Source organism: Mesoplodon densirostris, chromosome 11 (assembly GCF_025265405.1).
Source record: "Mesoplodon densirostris isolate mMesDen1 chromosome 11, mMesDen1 primary haplotype, whole genome shotgun sequence".
Taxonomy (NCBI): domain Eukaryota; kingdom Metazoa; phylum Chordata; class Mammalia; order Artiodactyla; family Ziphiidae; genus Mesoplodon; species Mesoplodon densirostris.
Window position 1 is genome coordinate 58,747,821 of NC_082671.1, and position 19,002 is coordinate 58,766,822.

A 19,002-nucleotide genomic window follows, 5' to 3' on the forward strand; every position below is an offset into this window, starting at 1 on the left:
AGATGGCCAACAGGCACATGAAAAGATGTCAACATTACTAATTATTAGAGAAATTCAAGTCAAAACCACAGTGAGGTATCACTGTGGACCCAGAAGGCTATCATCAAAATGTCTACAAATAATAAATGGTGGAGATGATGCTGAAAAAATGGAACCCCTTGTGCACTGTTAGTGGGGATGTAAATTGGTACAGCCACTATGGAGAACAGTATGGAGGTTCCTTAAAAACCTAAAAAAATATATATATAGCTGATTCACTTTGTTATAAAGCAGAAACTAATACACCAATGTGAAGCAATTATACTCCAATAAAGTTGTAAAAAAAACCCAAAAAAACAAACAAAACAAAACAAAACCTAAAAATAGAGTTACCACATGGTCCTGTAATCCCACTCCTGGGCATATATTGGAGAAAACTATAATTCTAAAAGGTAAGTGCACTCCAATGTTCATAGCAGCACTATTTACAATAGCCAGTACATGGAAACAACCCAAGTGCCCATCAACAGACAGTTGGTTTAAGAAGAAGTGATAAATGGATATGTATGTATACACACATAAATATGCACACACATATATGTAGTGGAATATTACTCAGCCATAAAAAAGACTGGAATATTGCCATCTGCAGCAACGTGGATGGACTTAACAAATATCATACTAAGTGTAGTTGTTAGAGAAAACAAATAGTATATGATTATCACTTATGTGTGGGATATAAAGAATAATACAAATGAATCTATGTAGAAAACAAAAACTGACTCACAGACATAGAAAACAAACTTATGGTTATCAAAGAGGTAAGGGAGGGAGGCAGATAAATTAGCAGTATGGGGTTAACAGATATTAAACTAGTATACTTAAAATAGATAAGCAGCAATGATTTACTGCGTAGCATAGGGAACTATATTGAATTTTTTGTGATAATCTATAATGGAAAATAATCTGAAAAAATATATATAACTGAATCACTTTGCTGTACACCTGAAACTTACACAATATTGTAAATCAACTATAATTCTCTAAAAACATATTCATTCTTCCAGTCCATGAGCACAGAATATCTTTCCATTTATTTGCATCATCTTCATTTTATTTCATCAGTATTTTATATTTATCAGTGTAGAGCTCTTTCACCTCCCAGGTTAAATTTATTCTTAGGTATTTTATTCTTTTTGATGCAATTTTAAATGAGATTGTTTTCTTAATTGTCTTTCTGATAATTCATTATTAGTCTATAGAAATGCAACAGATTTCTGTATATTGATTTTGTATCCTGCAGTTTTACTGAACTCACTTATTAGTTTTCTTGGTGGAGTCTTTAAGGATTTTCTGTATATCATAATGTGTCATTTACAAATAGTGACTGCTTTACTTGTTCCTTTCCAATTTGGATGCCTTTTTATTTTACTTTTAATTTTTTACTTCTTTTGCCTAATTGGTGTGGCTAGGAATTCCAATACTATTTTTTTTTTTTTTTTTTTTTTTTGTGGTACGCGGGCCTCTCACTGTTGTGGCCTCTCCCGTTGCGGAGCACAGGCTCCGGACGCGCAGGCTCAGCGGCCATAGCTCACAGGCCAAGCCGCTCCGCAGCATGTGGGATCTTCCCGGACCAGGGCACAAACCCGTGTCCCCTGCATCGGCAGGCAGACTCTCAACCACTGCACCACCAGGGAAGCCCCCTCCAATACTATTTTGAATGAAAGTGGAGAGAGGGAGCATCCTTGTCTTGTTCCTGATCTTAGATTTTTTTTTTTTTTTCCGCTGTGCTGTGCAGCTTGTGGGATCTCAGTTCCCCAACCAGGGATTGAACCTAGGCCACAGCAGTGAAAGCCTGGAATCCTAACCAGTAGGCCACCAGGGAACTCCTCCTGATCTTAGATTAAAAGCTGTCAGCGTTTTATTATTGAGTATGTATTTTGTGGGCTTGTCATATATGGTCTTTATTATGTTGAGGTACATTTCCTCTATATTTAGTTTGGAGGGAATTTTTATCATTAATGGCTCTTGAATTTTATCAAAAGCTTCCTGCACGTATTGAGATGATTATATGATTTGTATCCTTCATTTTGTTAATATGGTGTATCATGTTGTTGATTTGTGGATATTGAACCATCCTTGCATCCCTGGGATAAATCCCACTTGATCACGATGTATGATCCTTTTTTTTAAATATATAAATTTATTTATTTATTTATTTTTATTTATTTGTTTTTGGCTGCATTGGGTCTTCGTTGCTGTGTGTGGGCTTTCTCTAGTTGTGACGAGCAGGGGCTACTCCTCGTTGCAGTGCATGGGCTTCTCATTGCAGTGGCTTCTCTTGTGTGGAACATGGGTTTCTAGGTGCACAGGTTTCAGTAGTGTGACACACAGGCTTCAGTAGTTGTGGCTCATGGGCTCCAGAGCACAGGCTCAGCAGTTTTGGCACACGGGCTTAGTTGCTCCACGGTATGTGGGATTTTCCTAAACCAGGGCTCAAACCCATGTCCCCTGCATTGGCAGGTGGATTCTTAACCACTGCGCCACCAGGGAAGTCCCTGATCCTTTTAATGTATTGTTGAATTTGGCTTGCTAATGTTTTGTGGAGGTTTTTTGCCTCTATGTTTTTCAGGGATATTAGCCTCTGATTTCAGTGTACATATGTATTTTACTAATACAAGTCTATTGTATATACTTATTACATATATATACTTATTATATGTATATATTTTTTGGTAGTATTTTTACATTGTTTTGGTATTGGTAATACTGGGCTTGTAAAATGAATTTGAAGTGTTCCTTCCTCTTCTGTTTTTGTAAGAGTTTGAGAAGGACAGGTATTAATTCTTTTATGTTTGGTAGAATTCACCAGTGAAGCCATCTGGTTATGGTCTTTGTAGGGAGTTTTTAAAATACTGATTCAATCTCATTACCAGTAATCTGTCTCTTCACATTTTCTATTTCTCCATGATCCAGTCTTAGAAGATTGTATGTTTCTAGGAATTTACCAAGTTCTATGTTGTACAGTTTATTGGCATATAATTTTGTGTGGTTTCTTATGATCTGTTTCATTTCTGTGGTATCAGTTGAAAGGTTTCTTCTTTTATTTCTGATTTTATTTATTTGAATAAAAAATAAAAAAAATATTTTTTATTGCTTAGTCTAGCTAAAGGTTTGTCAATTTTGTTTATCTTTTTAAAGAATCAGCTGTTGGTTTCATTGATTTTTTTCTGTTGTCTTCTATTTCTGATCTCTGATCTTTGTTATTTCCTTCCATCTACATCTCTTTGGGCTGTGTTTATTCTTTTCCTAGTTCCATTAGGTGTAAGGCTAGGTTGTTTATTTAAAATTTTTCTTGTTTTTTGAAGTAGGCATTTATTACTCTGAAATTCCCCCTTAGAAATGCTTTTGCTGAATCCCATAAGTTTTGGTATGTTATATTTTTATTTTTCTTTGTTGCAGGTATTTTTTTATTTCACTTTCAATTTCTTTGTTAACCTGTTGGTTGTTTAGTAGTATGTTGTTTAGTCTCTACATATTTGTGACTCTTTCATTTTCTTTTTGTATTTGATTAGTAGTTTCATACCACTTTGGTTGTAAAAGTACTTGATATGATTTCAGTCTCCTTAAATTTGTTTAGATTTTTTTGTGGCCTTACATATGATATGTCATGGAGAGTGTTTCATTTGCACTTGAGAAAAATGTGAATTTTGTTGCCTTTTATGGAATGTTCTGTATGTATCTTTATACCTTGGACTAGGCCATGTAGTCCAAGGTATCCTTTAAGGCCAATATAGTCTTACTGATTTTCTTTCTGGATGTAAGTGGGTTATTAAATTCCCCCAGTATTATTGTGTTACTGTCTATTACTTCCTTTAGGTGTGTGAATATTGCTTTATATATTTAGTTGCTCCTTTTTTGGGTGCATAAATATTTACAAATGTGATATTCTCTTGTTGAAATGACCACTTTATCAATATTTAATGTCCTTTTTAATCTTTTATTACAGTCTTTGTTTTAAAATCTTTTTTGTGTGATATAAGTATAGTTACCCCAGATTTCTTTTGGTTTCCATTTTCATGGAATATCTTTTACCATCCTTTCAATTCTAATCTATGTCTGTCTTTACATCTGAAGTGAATCTCTTATAGGCAGTATACATATGAATCTTGCTTTTTTTTAAAAATCCATTCAGTCACTCTGTGTCTTTTCATTGGAAACTGTAGTCCATTTCCATTTAAAGTAATTATTGATAGGTGTACTTATTTCCATTTTCTAAATTGTTTTGGCTGTTTTGTACTTCCTGTTTCTTTTTTCTTCTTTTGTTCTCTTTCTTTGTGGTTTGATGACTTTCCTTAGGGGGATGCTTAGATTCCTTTCTCATTATCTTTTGTGTATCAACAACAGGTTTTTGCTTTGTGGTTACCATGAGCCTTACATATAACAATTTATATTTAGAACAGTCTGTTTTATGTGGATGACAACTTAACTTTTAATGCATTCTAAAGCTCTACATTTTTACTCTCCCTCACACATTTTATTTTTGATGTCACATCTTACATCTCTTTATATTTTGTATCACTTACTAATTATTGTAGTTACAGTTATTTTACTACTTTTGTTTTTTAACCTTTATATTTGTTTCATAGGTGATATATATGCTACCTTTACTGTATAGTTGCCTTTACTAGTGAGACTCATACTTTCATATGTTTCTTGTTACTAATTAGCACCCTTTCTTTTAAGCTTAAAAAAGCCTTTTTACCATTTCTTGTAAGGCCAATTTAGTGGTGATGAACTTTTTTTAGCTTTTGCTTCTCTGGAAAACTATCTCTCCTTCAACTATGAATGATAACTTTGGCAGTTTGAGAATTCTTGGTTGGAAGTTTTTCTCTTTCATCACTTTGGATATATCATGCCACTCCCTTCTGGCCTGCAAAGTTTCTGCTAAAAATCTGCTGATAGTCTTACGGAGTTTCTCTTACATGTAACAAGTTGTTTTTCTCTTGCTGCTTTTAAGATTCTCTTCTTGCCTTTAACTTTTAACATTTTTAATTATAACATGCTGTGTTTTGTGTCTCTTTTGGTTCATCTAATTTGGTAGTCTCTGAGCTTTCTGAATCTGGTTGTCTATTTTTTTCGTGAAGTTAGGGAAGTTTTCAGACATTATTTGTTCAATGAAGTTTTCTGCTCCTTTCTCTCCTCTCCTTCTGGGACTCCTATAATGTGAATGTTAGTTCACTTGATGTTGTCTTGTAAGTCCCTTAATTTCATTAAAAAAAATTCTTTCCTCATTTTTCTGATCTGTCTGGGTGAGTTCCATTGCTCTATCTTCCAACTCACTGATTCATTCTTCTACTTAATCCAGTCTGCTATTGAAACCCTCTAGTGTATTTTTCAGTTCAGCTATTGTTTTCCTCATCTCTGTTAGTTCTGTTTGGTACTTTCTGTTGTTTTCTGTCTTTGTTGAAATTCTCACTGTGTTCATCCATTGTTTTCCCAAGTTAGGTGAGCAATTTTGTGACCATTACTTTTTAACTCTTTATCAGGTCAATTACTTATCTCTGTTTCATTAAGTTTTTTTTTTTTTTATGAGATTTTATGTTATTCTCTTTCTGGAAACATATTACTAAGTTTCTTTCTTTTCTTTTTTCTTTCTTTCTTTTTTTTTTTTTTTTGCTTCACTCTCTGTGTTGGTTTCTGTGTATTAAATGAAGCAACTAGGGCTTCCCTGGTGGTGCAGTGGTTGAGAGTCTACCTGCCGATGCAGGGGACACAGGTTTGTGCCCCGGTCTGGGAAGATCCCACATGCCGCAGAGTGGCTGGGCCTGTGAGCCATGGCCACTGAGCCTGTGCTCCACAACGGGAGAGGCCACAACAGTGAGAGGCCTGCGTACCGCAAAATAAATAAATATATAAATGAAGCAACTACCTCCCTCAGTCTTGAATACAGTATTTGTCCTTTTATAGGAGATGAACTTTATTTATCATTCATCCCTGCTATAGCTCTTGGTTGTTTTTCAAACCTTTGTGATTGTCCAAGCAGCCTATTTTTAGTAGCTCCTGGTAATTGAGGATGTGCCAAGACCAGTCAGTGTCCCAAAGGGGAAGATCTCAATCAGCATCTAGATTCAGGTTGATTGGGAGGCAGATGCTCAGGCCATGGCTTTTAAAGAGTGCAAATATATAGTCATGTGGGTCTGCAAGTTTAAGCTCTGAGGGCTCTCTGAGGGTGATCTGGCAGTGTCACCTGGGTAGCAGTCACAAAAATCAGGGCTTCAGACAAGTGTACTAACTCCTTTCTGGGAGATATTGATGAGCTTAGCGGGGCAGAGGTAGAGTACAAAAATGTTGTTCCCCATTCTGCTATCCCTGAGCATACCTCCATAGCTTCTAGTTGTGTGCCAAGGCTGAAGCCTGCCCCTGTGGCTAAACCTCCATGACTAGCAAGGAGGCTTCTTTCACAGAAAGACTAGGGGTGTGTTTTAGTCTGCTATCTCTGTTGTGCTCTGGGGGTGGTAGCCTGCCAAGTACTGTCTTTCTGATGGTTTCAGTCCTGTGGGACCTAGGAACATAAACCCTCCTGGCCACCAGAACCAGGTGATCAAGGGGTATCTCGTAAGCAGCAGCCATAAAATCCAAGGCACCAGTCATAAAAACGGGAAGCAGATATGTATAAGAGCTCCCCTTGGAGAGATTCTGGTGCTCTGGAGTGCTGCAGAGGGAGAATGTGAAGTTAGTAACCTCCCTCCAAGGTCTCAGGAAAGGTTTACAGTCAGACCTTAGATGTGTGTTTAAGTAGAAGCCTACCCCTCATATTGCTGCTGTGGTGGCACCGTAATAGTCCTCTTTCACAGAAAGATGAGCTCTTGAGTCTGTTGCCTCTTCCTGTGCTTGGGAGTGATAGCTGTTTAAGAACTCTTTCTATGTTGGTTACAGTCCTGTGGGACCTGTGAGCTAAGCCCTACTGGCCACCAGAGCCAGGTGTCATAGATGTGTTTGTTCCCTGGCTGCAGCCACAAAAATCAGGGTGTCAGACAAGTGTATAAGCTCCTTTCTGTAAGATGCTGATGAGCTGGAGTGAGAGAGAAAGAGAGTGCAAAGATTGCATTCACCAGCCTTTGTTCACTGACAGCTCCTCTGTAGGCCCTATAAGTGTGCCAAACCAGAAACCAGCCCCTCAGGCCAAAGCTCCTGGACAGGCATATAGGCTTATTTCTGAGAAAGATTGGGATGTGTTTTAGCCTGGTATCTGTGCAGGGCACTGAGAATGGTAGTCTGCCAAGAACTGTCTCTCCAATTGTTACAATCCCAGGGGACCAAGGGACAAAAGCCCACTGTCCTCCAGAGCCAGGAGCTTCAGGAAATCAAGGGGCATCCCCTGGGTGGCACCTGCAAAAAACAGGTCATGGGTGAAAACAGGCTCCAGATATGTGTAGAAGTTTCTCTCTGGGAAATACTGGAGCTCTGGAGCATGGCAGAGGGGGAGTACAAAGATGGCACCTGCTGAGAAAAGGAAAACAATGGAAATAAAAGAAACAAAAAGAAAAAGAAAAAAGAAAAAGATGGTACCCACTGGCTTTAGCAAGGCAGATGAAAGTGTGCAAGATGGCACCCACTGGCTGGAGCATAAAGATGGCACCCGGGGGAAAGGGACAATAAAGTGTTGTGGTGGGGAGATGGTGCCTGCCAGGTTTAGCAAGGCAGAGAGAGAGCAGGATGATGGCGCCCACCCGCCCACATATCTATAAAGTATCCCAGGAGGCCCCTGCCCTCAGACCAACACTTTTTTAAAAGTCGAAAATGATTCTCTTTTGTATGAAGTCTGGTCACTTTTCAAAGGGCCGCTTCTCCACTGGGACCTGGGTGGATGCGTCTGTGCACTGGCCCTTTAGGAGCCATTCCTCAGTTCATCCCAGCCTCGTTGGTCTCATGGGTGTGAGTCCTACTGGTCTTCAAAGCTAGATGTTTTGGAGGCTCATCTCTCAGGTGCCCATCTTAAAAGTTTGGGTGCTGGATGTTGTTTGCCTCTCATTTGCCTGATGTGAAGCAGTTGCTCTGCCAGTGTTTAGGTTTTTTTTTTCAGAGGAAATTGTTCCATAAATAACTGTAGATTTGGTGTGTCTGTGAGAAGAGGTGAGTTCAGAATCTTCTTAGGTTGCCATCTTGAACTGGAGCTTCTGCTTTGCGTTCTTGGAGAACATCTCAAATTGATGTTCCACACTGGTTCAAATTTCACACGTATTTATCTCTATTATTTACTGCCTCCAATATGGTGTTTACTTCTGTAATTATTTATATATTCTGCTATTAAATTTTTAGCGTTCTTGCAACTCTTCTGTACCCTACCCATTTCCCTGTTTAATTCTATTCTGTTGTCTTTTTACTTAAACCAATTCCCTCCACCTGGCTCTCTTCCTGCATTATAGGTAAGGCCCAACCCCATATTGAAGAACAGCTTAAACATTTTTTGAAGGGTGTGTTCATTTATTATTTTGCTACTTTAATATTTTCTTTAATAGTTCCTTCTATTTTACTCCTACACCCTTTATATCTATTGGATGAATATTTCTATAGGTAACTTCTAGCCCTGAGTTTATCTTACTCTGTATATATTTCTTAAGTATTCCTACAGCGATTCCTACAGCGATTCACAGACTTTTAGCTCCAGTTTAGGTCCGCATTGTTGTTGTCCTTAGAACATTTACCTCTAGATGTCACTTAGAGCTAAATATGACAAAACACCACTTACGTTGCTGTCTGCTAAATTCACTGCCTTGATGAAAAGGTATTGATTTCTTATTAATCTTTGTGCATTCCATTTGTCACGTGTAAAAGCATACTGCTTCTTCTTTTGTAGCATTGCATACAGCTGTCTTTCTCTTATAACCTTGAAACTCTATTGTAAGAAATTTCTTACATATCTAGTAATTTCTATATTTGCTATCTCTCCCCATAAAGAAATTTTTTCCTTCTCTGTTATTTTCCTTCCTTGGTTACACCTGTGTGTTCCAGGAACACTTCTTTTTTCACCTTATCTGAATGTTGGAATGTTATATGTTACTTAAAATGATTTTGTACTATAAGGGTGCTAAACCAGTATCAAGAGTGTTGTATATGGCTACATAGGGGTGTGTTTTGTTTGGCTGTTTTCATTGTCCTATAGTGTATTGTACCTTAGTTGTTATGTAAGCAGCTTTATACCTTATATGTTATGCTCAGTCAGCTTCTATATTTATGGTACCTGCCTAGCTTATGTAAGAAGTTTGAAACTCCTTAATGGAAAAGAATAGTTAGAATGAATATATTTGCAGTATAATGAGTTAAAGTTACCTTTAAAGACTTATGGAAAAAACACTGCAAGTTATAACCAAATTTTAATAGTGGTTATCTACGGGTGGTGTGCTTAAAGGGGATTTTTAATTACCTTACTTCTTACTTGTAGTTTCCAAATTTTCCCTAATAAATAATATATTTAGTATAAAACCAATCTATTAAGACTAACTTAAAAGGATATGGTTTTGTGTATGCATCCTATAGTATGAAGCGACAACCGTTAAGCCTAGGTCTGTGCTTGACACGTAGACCAATTATAGTTCAGAAGATACATGAGATATGAACATTCCATTAAAGGGCTTGTAGTCCTGCTTTGAGAAACAATGTGATACAGCCTCTACTGAGATGTTACCAGTAAAAAAGGACATTGGCAGATCAACAGAATATTCTCAAGTAATAAAAAAGGAAGGAGGCATTTAGGTTGTGAGAGACTTTACTGAGTTGAAATGATGGTGATATGTTTGTAATGCCTTGTTAAGAGGTTTTTAATGCTGTAGAACATGAACTCTGCTAGTTATCCCCATACATAGAATCTTTCTCATAACCTGGCTCTTCTGTTACAGGCACTTGGTGTTGTATATATTTTCATCACTTTGGGGCTTACTGCTCTTTGAAGTTGCCCAACAGTTTTTATGTGACTTAAGCCTTATTTTTCAGAAAAGAAACAAAAACAAAAACTGGATTCTAAGGTGTTAATAATCTGGTAAATGTAGATACTTGATTATTTAGAAGAATGCAGACATACCAGCCCTGGGCAGGAGAGCCAAACTGAAACAACTACAGTGAGGGATACTGTTTGTTTGGTCAGATTAATTTTATTAAAATTTTTTCTTTAGAGATCATAGAGCAATAATTTACAAAATGAAATTAGGACCTCATAATCATTCTTGTTCAAGAAGCATTATTATTAAAAGGTAGCTTCATGTGCTTCTAAGAAGCTAATTAGTTGCTGCCTGGCTTATCATGCTGAGAGGCTGCTGTGATTCATGGGAATTTACCCATCACAACAGGATTTTCTAATGCTATTTGGTTATGAAATTACTTATACTTCTGACTCAGGGCTTTAAAAGGGCTTCCAGCAGATTTTGAAAGCCAACTTTTGAGCTCAAGAGCATTTTGTTCCATTTATGGTGAATCAGCTTGGCGCCATTTATGGTGAATCAGCTTGGCGCCATTTATGGTGAATCAGCTTGGCAGTATGAGAATGTGTGAATTGGGTTGCGCTGTAGTACCTGAGGTACTGTTTTCTGGTGAGGCTCCTCAAGCTAAACATGATAATGAGCTTTCATTGATGTAGACCTCTTTATTTTGTTAGAAATCAAACTTTTAAAAAATATTCAGAAACAATACCAACGCAGGTTTTTGTGGTTGTATTTACTCTAATAAGCTATTAACAAGAAGTTGTACCACTACATTCTTTATGTTAATTTCAATTCATGAGTTTAGTATGGATAATTAAGAATTTGTTCTTTCTTTATGAGATAGTTATTTTATATAATTAGTAATTTGAATAGGGCAGAAATCAAAAGCTCTTTGTAGAATACTCCTAAACTTTAAATATCATTAATTACATCCATTTGTGAAGCACTTAGTTCTTAATTTGCAGGATCTCATACAATATTACTTAACTGTCCTCATAAGAATAGTGAGCTTTGTTGTTTCCCCAAAGTGGAAATGAGATTTTGGGGTGACATAGCCTTAATGTTGAAGGTTTTTCCAGAGTAGACATCATGTTTAGAAATCCACAAATGATGGCTTCCCAGGTTGTTTTATTGACAGCAAAGTGTGTTAACAGGGCCTGTGCTTAACATTTGCATATTGGACAAATGTGAGTAGTGAACATGGAGCCTACTACTACTCGTCCTGATCATCGGCATTCTTTTATAGTTCTCCATTTTCATAAGGCACTTTATGAAAGGAGACTTTAAACTTGTCTAGCTTTAAATTATACAGTTAATCACATTCAGTTCTCATTTTTCTTACTAATTTATCTGAGCTCTTTAACATGACACCTGCTGGCAGTAAGTCACATAGCAGGTAGTAGGAGCAGGGAAGAGATCAGATTCTTCTGCCCCTCGAAGTTCATACGTGCTCACTAAGGTAATAGGGCCAAAAATAAAATGTTCCTGAGAAATTTCCAAAGGGTCACATTTGAAACAGAGGCATGGCAGTCCGTCTTCCAGTGACACATTACAAAGATTAGGGGATGTGAGTCTATGAGATCCACTTTGATGTTAACTTGCTATGGGACTTTCTGAAAACTTCTTATTGTCTGCCTCTGAGGCTGGGGTTCTTTACCTTTCCTAAGGGGATAGTGAATGTCCCACCTACCTATTGAAAGGATGACCTTACATGAAATACAAAATGGTAACATAAAAAGATTGTAGAAAATAACATAGTATTCAAGGGTAAGGTAGATGCTTGCTGGTCACTTCTTTTCTTTCTTCCTTCTTAAATATTGGGATTTTTCAGGACTCAGTTCTAGGCATTCTTCTCGGGTTCCATTTCTGGGAAATCTCATCCTTCCCATGGTTTCTGTTATATGTACCATCCACACAGAACCATCTTTTGAGCTCCAGGTATTTGTATAACTCCCAGACTCCACTGGGCCCAGTCCAGTCTCAGTTTGGAATTGCATTTAAAGAAATACAGTCCAGCAACTAAAAGTAATTAAATAGTAATAATACTCCTTACTTGAGTCTCAAAGAATATAATAGTATGGAGGTTATAATTCAGCAATATTTCAAAAAATCTTTTATCCACTCCCGCCCCCAGTCAAACCTCAGTCAGTCCCTGTGTTATGGGCTCCCATTTTTCCATACTGAGCCTGAGACTCTCACTCACAACTCCCTGCAGTCTTTTTTCATTTGAACTTCTCACAAGCCAGATCTTTGGCCCATGTTTTCTTCTCCATCCTTTTTTGCCTAGCATTATAACAGCCCAAGAACTAGGTGGCAAACACCGGATTCTCCCTTGAGGATGAGAGAGGAAGGAAAGGTTAGTTTGGCAAAGGCTCTTATTTGGGTAGGAGAAAAGAGGAGGCTGGGAACATTTACATGTAAATAATCTATATTCCCAGCGTACTTGTGGAGTGTTCTACTTGTTCTCTACTTGTATATTTCACAGAGCACCTGTGACTCAGCCTGTCTAAAACTTGACCTTACTATCTTCCACACAAATTTGCTTCTCCTCTAATATCTTCATACAAAGTATCTATCGTGCTTCTAGTTGCTTATTCTGGACATCTGAACGTCATCCTCAAATTTTTCCTCTCCTTCACAGTTCCATTCACGTTCTCTTCAGCCTCGATACTGAATACATACTTCTAGAGTCTCTCCATTTTACTCCATATCTACTGCTGCCACTGAACTCCTTGTTCCCCAGCAATCCGTTTTCCCTACTCCAACCAGAATGATCCTTTAAAAACATGAATCTGATCATGCCTTTTCCTCCTTTACACTGTTCAAAGGTTTCTGAGTACCAAGCCCTTAATAATGGCCTCTAACATCCTGTATTCTCTGGTTGGTCTCTGCTTATGTCTCTAAGAATAGTCCCTTCCTCAACAGGATGCATTTCTTCCTGCCTCAAGGCCTTTGTCTAAGCTGGTCTGGTTGTCTCAAGTATCTTTCACCCTCCTGACCCTCCGCCCTGCCCCCCAACCTCCTCATCCAAGGTTTCTCTGACTCCTCAGGCTGGGTCTAGTCCCTTTGATGAGACCCATTGCTCTTGAAATCTGATTACTTGTTCCCACACATTTTGCACAGTAGACCCTAAGCTCCACGAGGGATGAAGTGCTCTCTCCTGTAGCACTTTATCCCTCGTGTTTAGCACAGTGCCCAGCTCAGATCAAGTATTAGTTGAACACTTGCTGATTAAAGGATACTTCTTCCATGATTTGGACTTCATCTGTCTCTCATCTGCATACATATTCTGCTTCACTCTCTGTTTACCCCTGAGAAAATGTGATTTCATATTTTTTAAGCTCGTGCTCTTCTTTGCAGAATTGTCTTCCCAGTCCTTCCTAGCTACCACCTAATCATTGTCAGCACCTCAAAATAGAAACCAATGTGTAGCTGCACTGTATCCCTTACCATGGTATTTTGAAATTATTTGATTGCATGCTTTTGTGAGTAGGGCTGTATGTGGCTTCCTTTATAGCAGGGGCAGTATTTTTGTTTACTTCTCATCTTGATAATCCCAGCACCTAACAAGGTCACACTGAATCAAATAAGTTGGCATACTCATAAGTAGAGGTACTGTAATAATAAAAATAACTGCTGACATTATTGATTATTTTCTGTATGCTAGGCACAATTTTAAGTTCTTTCACTCTACTAACTTATTGAATCATCTCAACTCCTATGAAGGAGTTACCTTTATTCTTCCAATTTATAAATGAACTAGAGACCCAGAAAGGTTAAATAAGTTGTCCAGACTTAACTGGCTGGTAAGTGGCAAGGCTGGAATTTAAACCCACTGTTTCCGGAGCCTACCCCCCTCTGTGGGACAGTCACTATAGTCATAGTGCTTTCAAAATTGAGTTGTGGAATCTTTGTCTGATTCAAATTCTGTTTCTACTTGCCTGTATGACCTGGGGTAAGGTCCTTCTCTGTAAAGTGGGGATAATTATATGTCCTTTATAGGGATGTTCTGACGATTAAATAAAATAATCAGTCCATCTGTAATATCTAATGGTATGTAGGCAATTGTAACAGCATTAAGTCAGTGTGAGCACTTGGACAGATCTTTTGGGATTCTTTCCAGCTCTAAATCCAGTGAGTGTTTTTATAGTTTTTTAGTCTTTTCCATTTGCCATTTACTTTTCAATGTTCTGGTATTTATTTTTAATAATCAACATTTATAAGGGCCTGAGGACATCTCTGCGTTTGCTATCAAGTAAAATCTAAGGGCTTTGTGAAAAGCTTGTGCTGCCTAAAACTACAGTGCTGATTTCCCATGCTCAAGTCCCCTGCTAGGTGGCTGAGTAAAAATCTCTGGCTAAAGAGAGCAGCTGAATTACAGCCAGACCAAAGCAGAAAAAAGAAATCTAATCAGTTACTGTTACCTGATTTTGAAAGTTTATTGAGATGTTCTAATCATAAAAGAACTAAAAAGAATATACAGTTAACAGGTCAACATTTGCAGCTAATGTTCCCTCTTTCCAAGTTAAATGAAAGTCGATTTAGAGTAGTCTGTGCTATTAAATTGATTAGCAGTCAGATGGAAACTTTCAGCAGTTTAGGTGATGATTCATTTATAACGACTATTCATAGTTTGTCTACTAACATTTGCTTATTATTTTATGAAACTCATAAAATCATATGATTTTTTTCACCATCACCATATACCGACAAGCACTACAGTAGCAAATAACATTGGTAGAAAATACAGAGTATATAGTTCTGAGACTTAATGGTCTGACTTGTGTGCAAACTCAATAACTGCTTACCAGTAGTTTTACAACAATACAGTGAATATTCCAGAAGTAGATATATGTACTATTTAAATAAATCTTCTTGATCTGTTTATTTGTTCTACCTTTGAACAAAGCAAATAAATATATAGCAAAAAATATTTAAAATAGATGAAATTGGAGATGATTGTGGCATCAGGAGGGAATTTAGTTCACAGAATAAATACCATGAAGTCCAAAACACTTGGTAGAGGTGTGCCTCTCTGACTTCTACATAAAAAGGGAGATAAAAGACGGCTATGTGATTTATAGTGCCCATAAACAAACACAAGTCAGTTATTGAGAAACACAACTATTGCAGCTGCTGAGACTAGAGAGGAGTTTCTCCTTTGTCGGAATGTGGTAAATAGTAAATGGCAACTTTTCAGCCCTTGTACAGAAAACACAGCCACAGGATTTCTTAGTGCTGATACCTTCAATAGCAGCAGGCTATTTTTTGACATCGTAAAGATCAATTCATTAAAAAACAATTCTACATGGGTCTATTATGCAGCCCATTGATGTTCTTGTTTAAACTGAGTATCTGTTTATAGTATCTACAAATATAAAAAGATTAAATTACATTAGATAAGCCTTAATTTTTTTCACTATGCTTTTGCTGACTGTTGATTAGATGTTAGATTTATGTTAAATAACCAGACATATCTGGAAATTGGAAGTGCCACTGGGAAGTGAGCTAGATATGACCAGCAGGGCAAAGATTTTCTCTTAAGAAATAATTTAGGATTGGCTCAAAGTTGTATACCATAGAACTGTATGTAGTTTTTTAAATATGTGTTGAGCATCAGGATCACCTGGAGGATTTTTAAAAGACAGGCTCATCTCCCACCTCTGTAGTTTTCTACTTAATAGATTTGGGTGGGTGAGGTGAATGCATCTTCATTTTATTTTTATTTATTTATTTATTTATATATAAACATCTTTATTGGAGTATAATTGCTTTACAATGGTGTGTTACTTTCTGCTGCATAACAAAGTGAATCAGCTATATATATATATATACATATATCCCCATATCTCCTCCCTCTTGCATCTCCCTCCCTCCCACCCTCCCTATCCCACCCATCTAGGTGGACACAAAGCACCGAATTGATCTCCCTGTGCTATTCAGCTGCTTCCCATTAACGATCTATTTTACATTTCTATATAATATAATTTGTAGTGTGTATATGTCCATGCCACTCTCTCACTTCGTCTCAGCTTACCCTTCCCTCTCCCCGCGTCCTCAAGTCCATTCTCTACGTCTATGTCTTTATTCCTGTCCTGCCCCTAGGTTCTTCAGAACCATTTTTTTTTTAGATTCCATATATATGTGTTAGCATATGGTATTTGTTTTTCTCCTTCTGACTGACTTCATTATGTATAACACTCTAGGTTCATCCACCTCACTACAAATAACTCAATTTCATTTCTTTTTATGGCTGAGTAGTATTCCATTGTATATATGTGCCACATCTTCTTTATCCATTCATCTGTCGATGGACACTTAGGTTGCTTCCATGTCCTGGCTATTGTAAATAGTGCTGCAGTGAACATTGTGGTAAATGACTCTTTTTCAGTTATGTTTTTCTCAGAGCATATGTCCAGTAGTGGGATTGCTGGGTCGTATGGTAGTTCTATTTGTAGTTTTTTAAGGAACCTCCATACTGTTCTCCATAGTGGCTGTATCAATTTACATTCCCACCAACAGTGCAAAAGGGTTCCCTTTTCTCCACACCCTCTCCAGCATTTATTGCTTGTAGATTTTTTGATGATAGCCATTCTAACTGGTGTGAGGGGATACCTCCTTGTAGTTTTGATTTGCATTTCTCTAATGATTAGTGATGTTGAGCATCCTTTCATGTGTATGTTGGCAATCTGTATATCTTCTTTGGAGAAATGTCTGTTTATGTCTTCTGCCCATTTTTGGATTGGGTTCTTTGTTTTTTTGATATTGAGCTGCATGAGCTGCTTGTATATTTTGGAGACTAATCCTTTGTCACTTACTTCATTTGCAAATATTTTCTCCCATTCTGAGGGTTGTCTTTTCATCTTGTTTAAGGTTTCCTTTGCTGTGCAAAAGCTTTTAAGTTTCATTAGGTCCCATTTGTTTATTTTTGTTTTTATTTCCATTTCTCTAGGAGGTGGGTCAGAAAGGATCTTGCTGTGATTTATGTCATAGAGTGTTTTGTCTATGTTTTCCTCTAAGAGTTTTATAGTGTCTGGCCTTACATTTAGGTCTTTAATCCATTTTGAGTTTATTTTTGTGTATGGTGTTAAGGAGTGTTCTAATTTCATTCTTTTACATGTAGCTGTCCAGTTTTCCCAGCACCACTTATTGAAGAGGCTGTCTTTTCTCCATTGTATACTCTTGCCTCCTTCATCAAAGATAAGGTGACCATATGTGCATGGGTTTATCTCTGGGCTTTCTATCTTGTTCCATTGATCTATATTTCTGTTTTTGTGCCAGTACCATACTGTCTTGATTACTGTAGCTTTGTAGTATAGTCTGAAGTCAGGGAGCCTGATTCTTCCAGCTCCGTTTTTCTTTCTTAAGATTGCTTTGGCCATTTGGGGTCTTTTGTGTTTCCATGCAAATTGTGAAATTTTTTGTTCTATTTCTGTGAAAAATGCCATTGGTAGTTTGATAGGGATTGCATTGAATCTGTAGCATCTTCATTTTTAAAAAAAGCCACACAAGTGATTCTATTGATCAGTGAAGTTTGAGAATTGCTACCATAGATTATGCTGTATTAATTTTATATAGAAAAAAGTTTAAAGCATTTATAACCAAATACACGTTATCCACAAAACCATCTATTTTATGGTTAAGATCATCTGTTTTTGAAGACTGTAAATTCCCAAGGTACTATCCACTGTAAGCGGTTTCTGAAATGTACATCTAGCCAGTTGAGTAAGGTGATTTAATGTATAGACATCTAATTAGTAAACCAGTTAAGAGTTTTGGTGTGTCTACTGGAAATGATGACTTTGTGTAGTTAATATGTATTTGGGGATAATTTTTTATTCTCACCATTGTCTGATTACATTTCCGTATGGACCAACAATATTTCAATAATTATATTCTATCTAGAGAGCATTTTTCTATTTTTAGTCTTCAAAAAGTTATAAAGCATACTGACAGGCATTCTAAAGTTATCTGAGATCTCTAGGGGTACTTTTGTTCGTAGGCTTTCAAGTGATAATATGAAAAATGATACTCAGAGATTGGTATCTCACATCTTATCTGCAGTAGTCACTACTTATAAATAAAATCTTTAAATATGTGGTAAACCTTTATTTAAAGTAGAAAACTAAGCCTGTATATGTGTGTGTATGTCTTAATCTGTCTTAATATCTATAACAACAGAAATCTTGAATAAATGTCTAATGTTTACTTTCTATTGTTCCTTTATAGGCATTGCTTCTATGACAGTGCCAGTGTACATCGCTGAGGTCTCACCCCCCAATTTAAGAGGTCGATTAGTCACCATTAATACCCTCTTCATCACGGGAGGGCAGTTCTTTGCAAGTGTTGTTGATGGAGCCTTCAGTTATCTCCAGAAAGATGGATGGAGGTCTGTAAATAGTTCTTACATCTAATTTTCAAATAAATTATGACTATGTAGGGGATGGAAGAAAAATTGAGAAATGATAGAAAAAGTATAGGGTATTTTGAATCATAATAGCTAATTTATATGATGGCATTCAGCAAAATTGAAAGTGGACAAGAAGCTGATATTTATTTTAATGATAGACAAGGAATCTACCATTAAGAATTGATATTTACAGGGTGTTTTAGCATTTAGGTGACATTGCTCACACTGTGTGTAATATTTTGCAATATTTGTTTAAAAATGAATGCAGCAATAAATATGCATGGAGTTTTTGAATTGTATCAGTGATTGACAAACTGTTTATGAGTTGCAAATATAACTAACATCCTTTTGGGATTTAGGTAGCTACATTCTAATCTGAATGAAAGAAAACTCAGTCTTTAAAGGTACAGGTTTATTTGCATAAAAATGTTATATATGTAAAACTTAAAATACACAAATTATTTATGATCATTATTTGGCTTACTTTGAATCAAAAGAGATGAGAAAAATGTTTTAAAAACTGCTTTAAAATATTTTCAAACCTAATATTGTAAAACAAACTGATCTTATGTTAAAGCTTAAAGATATTATGGGCTCTGGATTTTGATATACTTCATGGTATTCAAAACAACAGAT

The 19,002-nt window shown here is 36.8% G+C and overlaps 1 protein-coding gene across 2 annotated transcripts in view; it reads left to right on the forward strand.

Annotated features, from left to right (window-relative positions):
* SLC2A13 (solute carrier family 2 member 13) overlaps positions 1-19,002 on the forward strand; it is a 458,725-nt gene that overhangs the window by 66,453 nt on the left and 373,270 nt on the right. For both annotated transcript variants that reach the window (XM_060113252.1, XM_060113251.1), the window contains exon 2: positions 18,186-18,345. In XM_060113252.1, the coding sequence (XP_059969235.1) occupies positions 18,186-18,345 (160 nt within the window). The remainder of the gene's footprint in view (positions 1-18,185; positions 18,346-19,002) is intronic.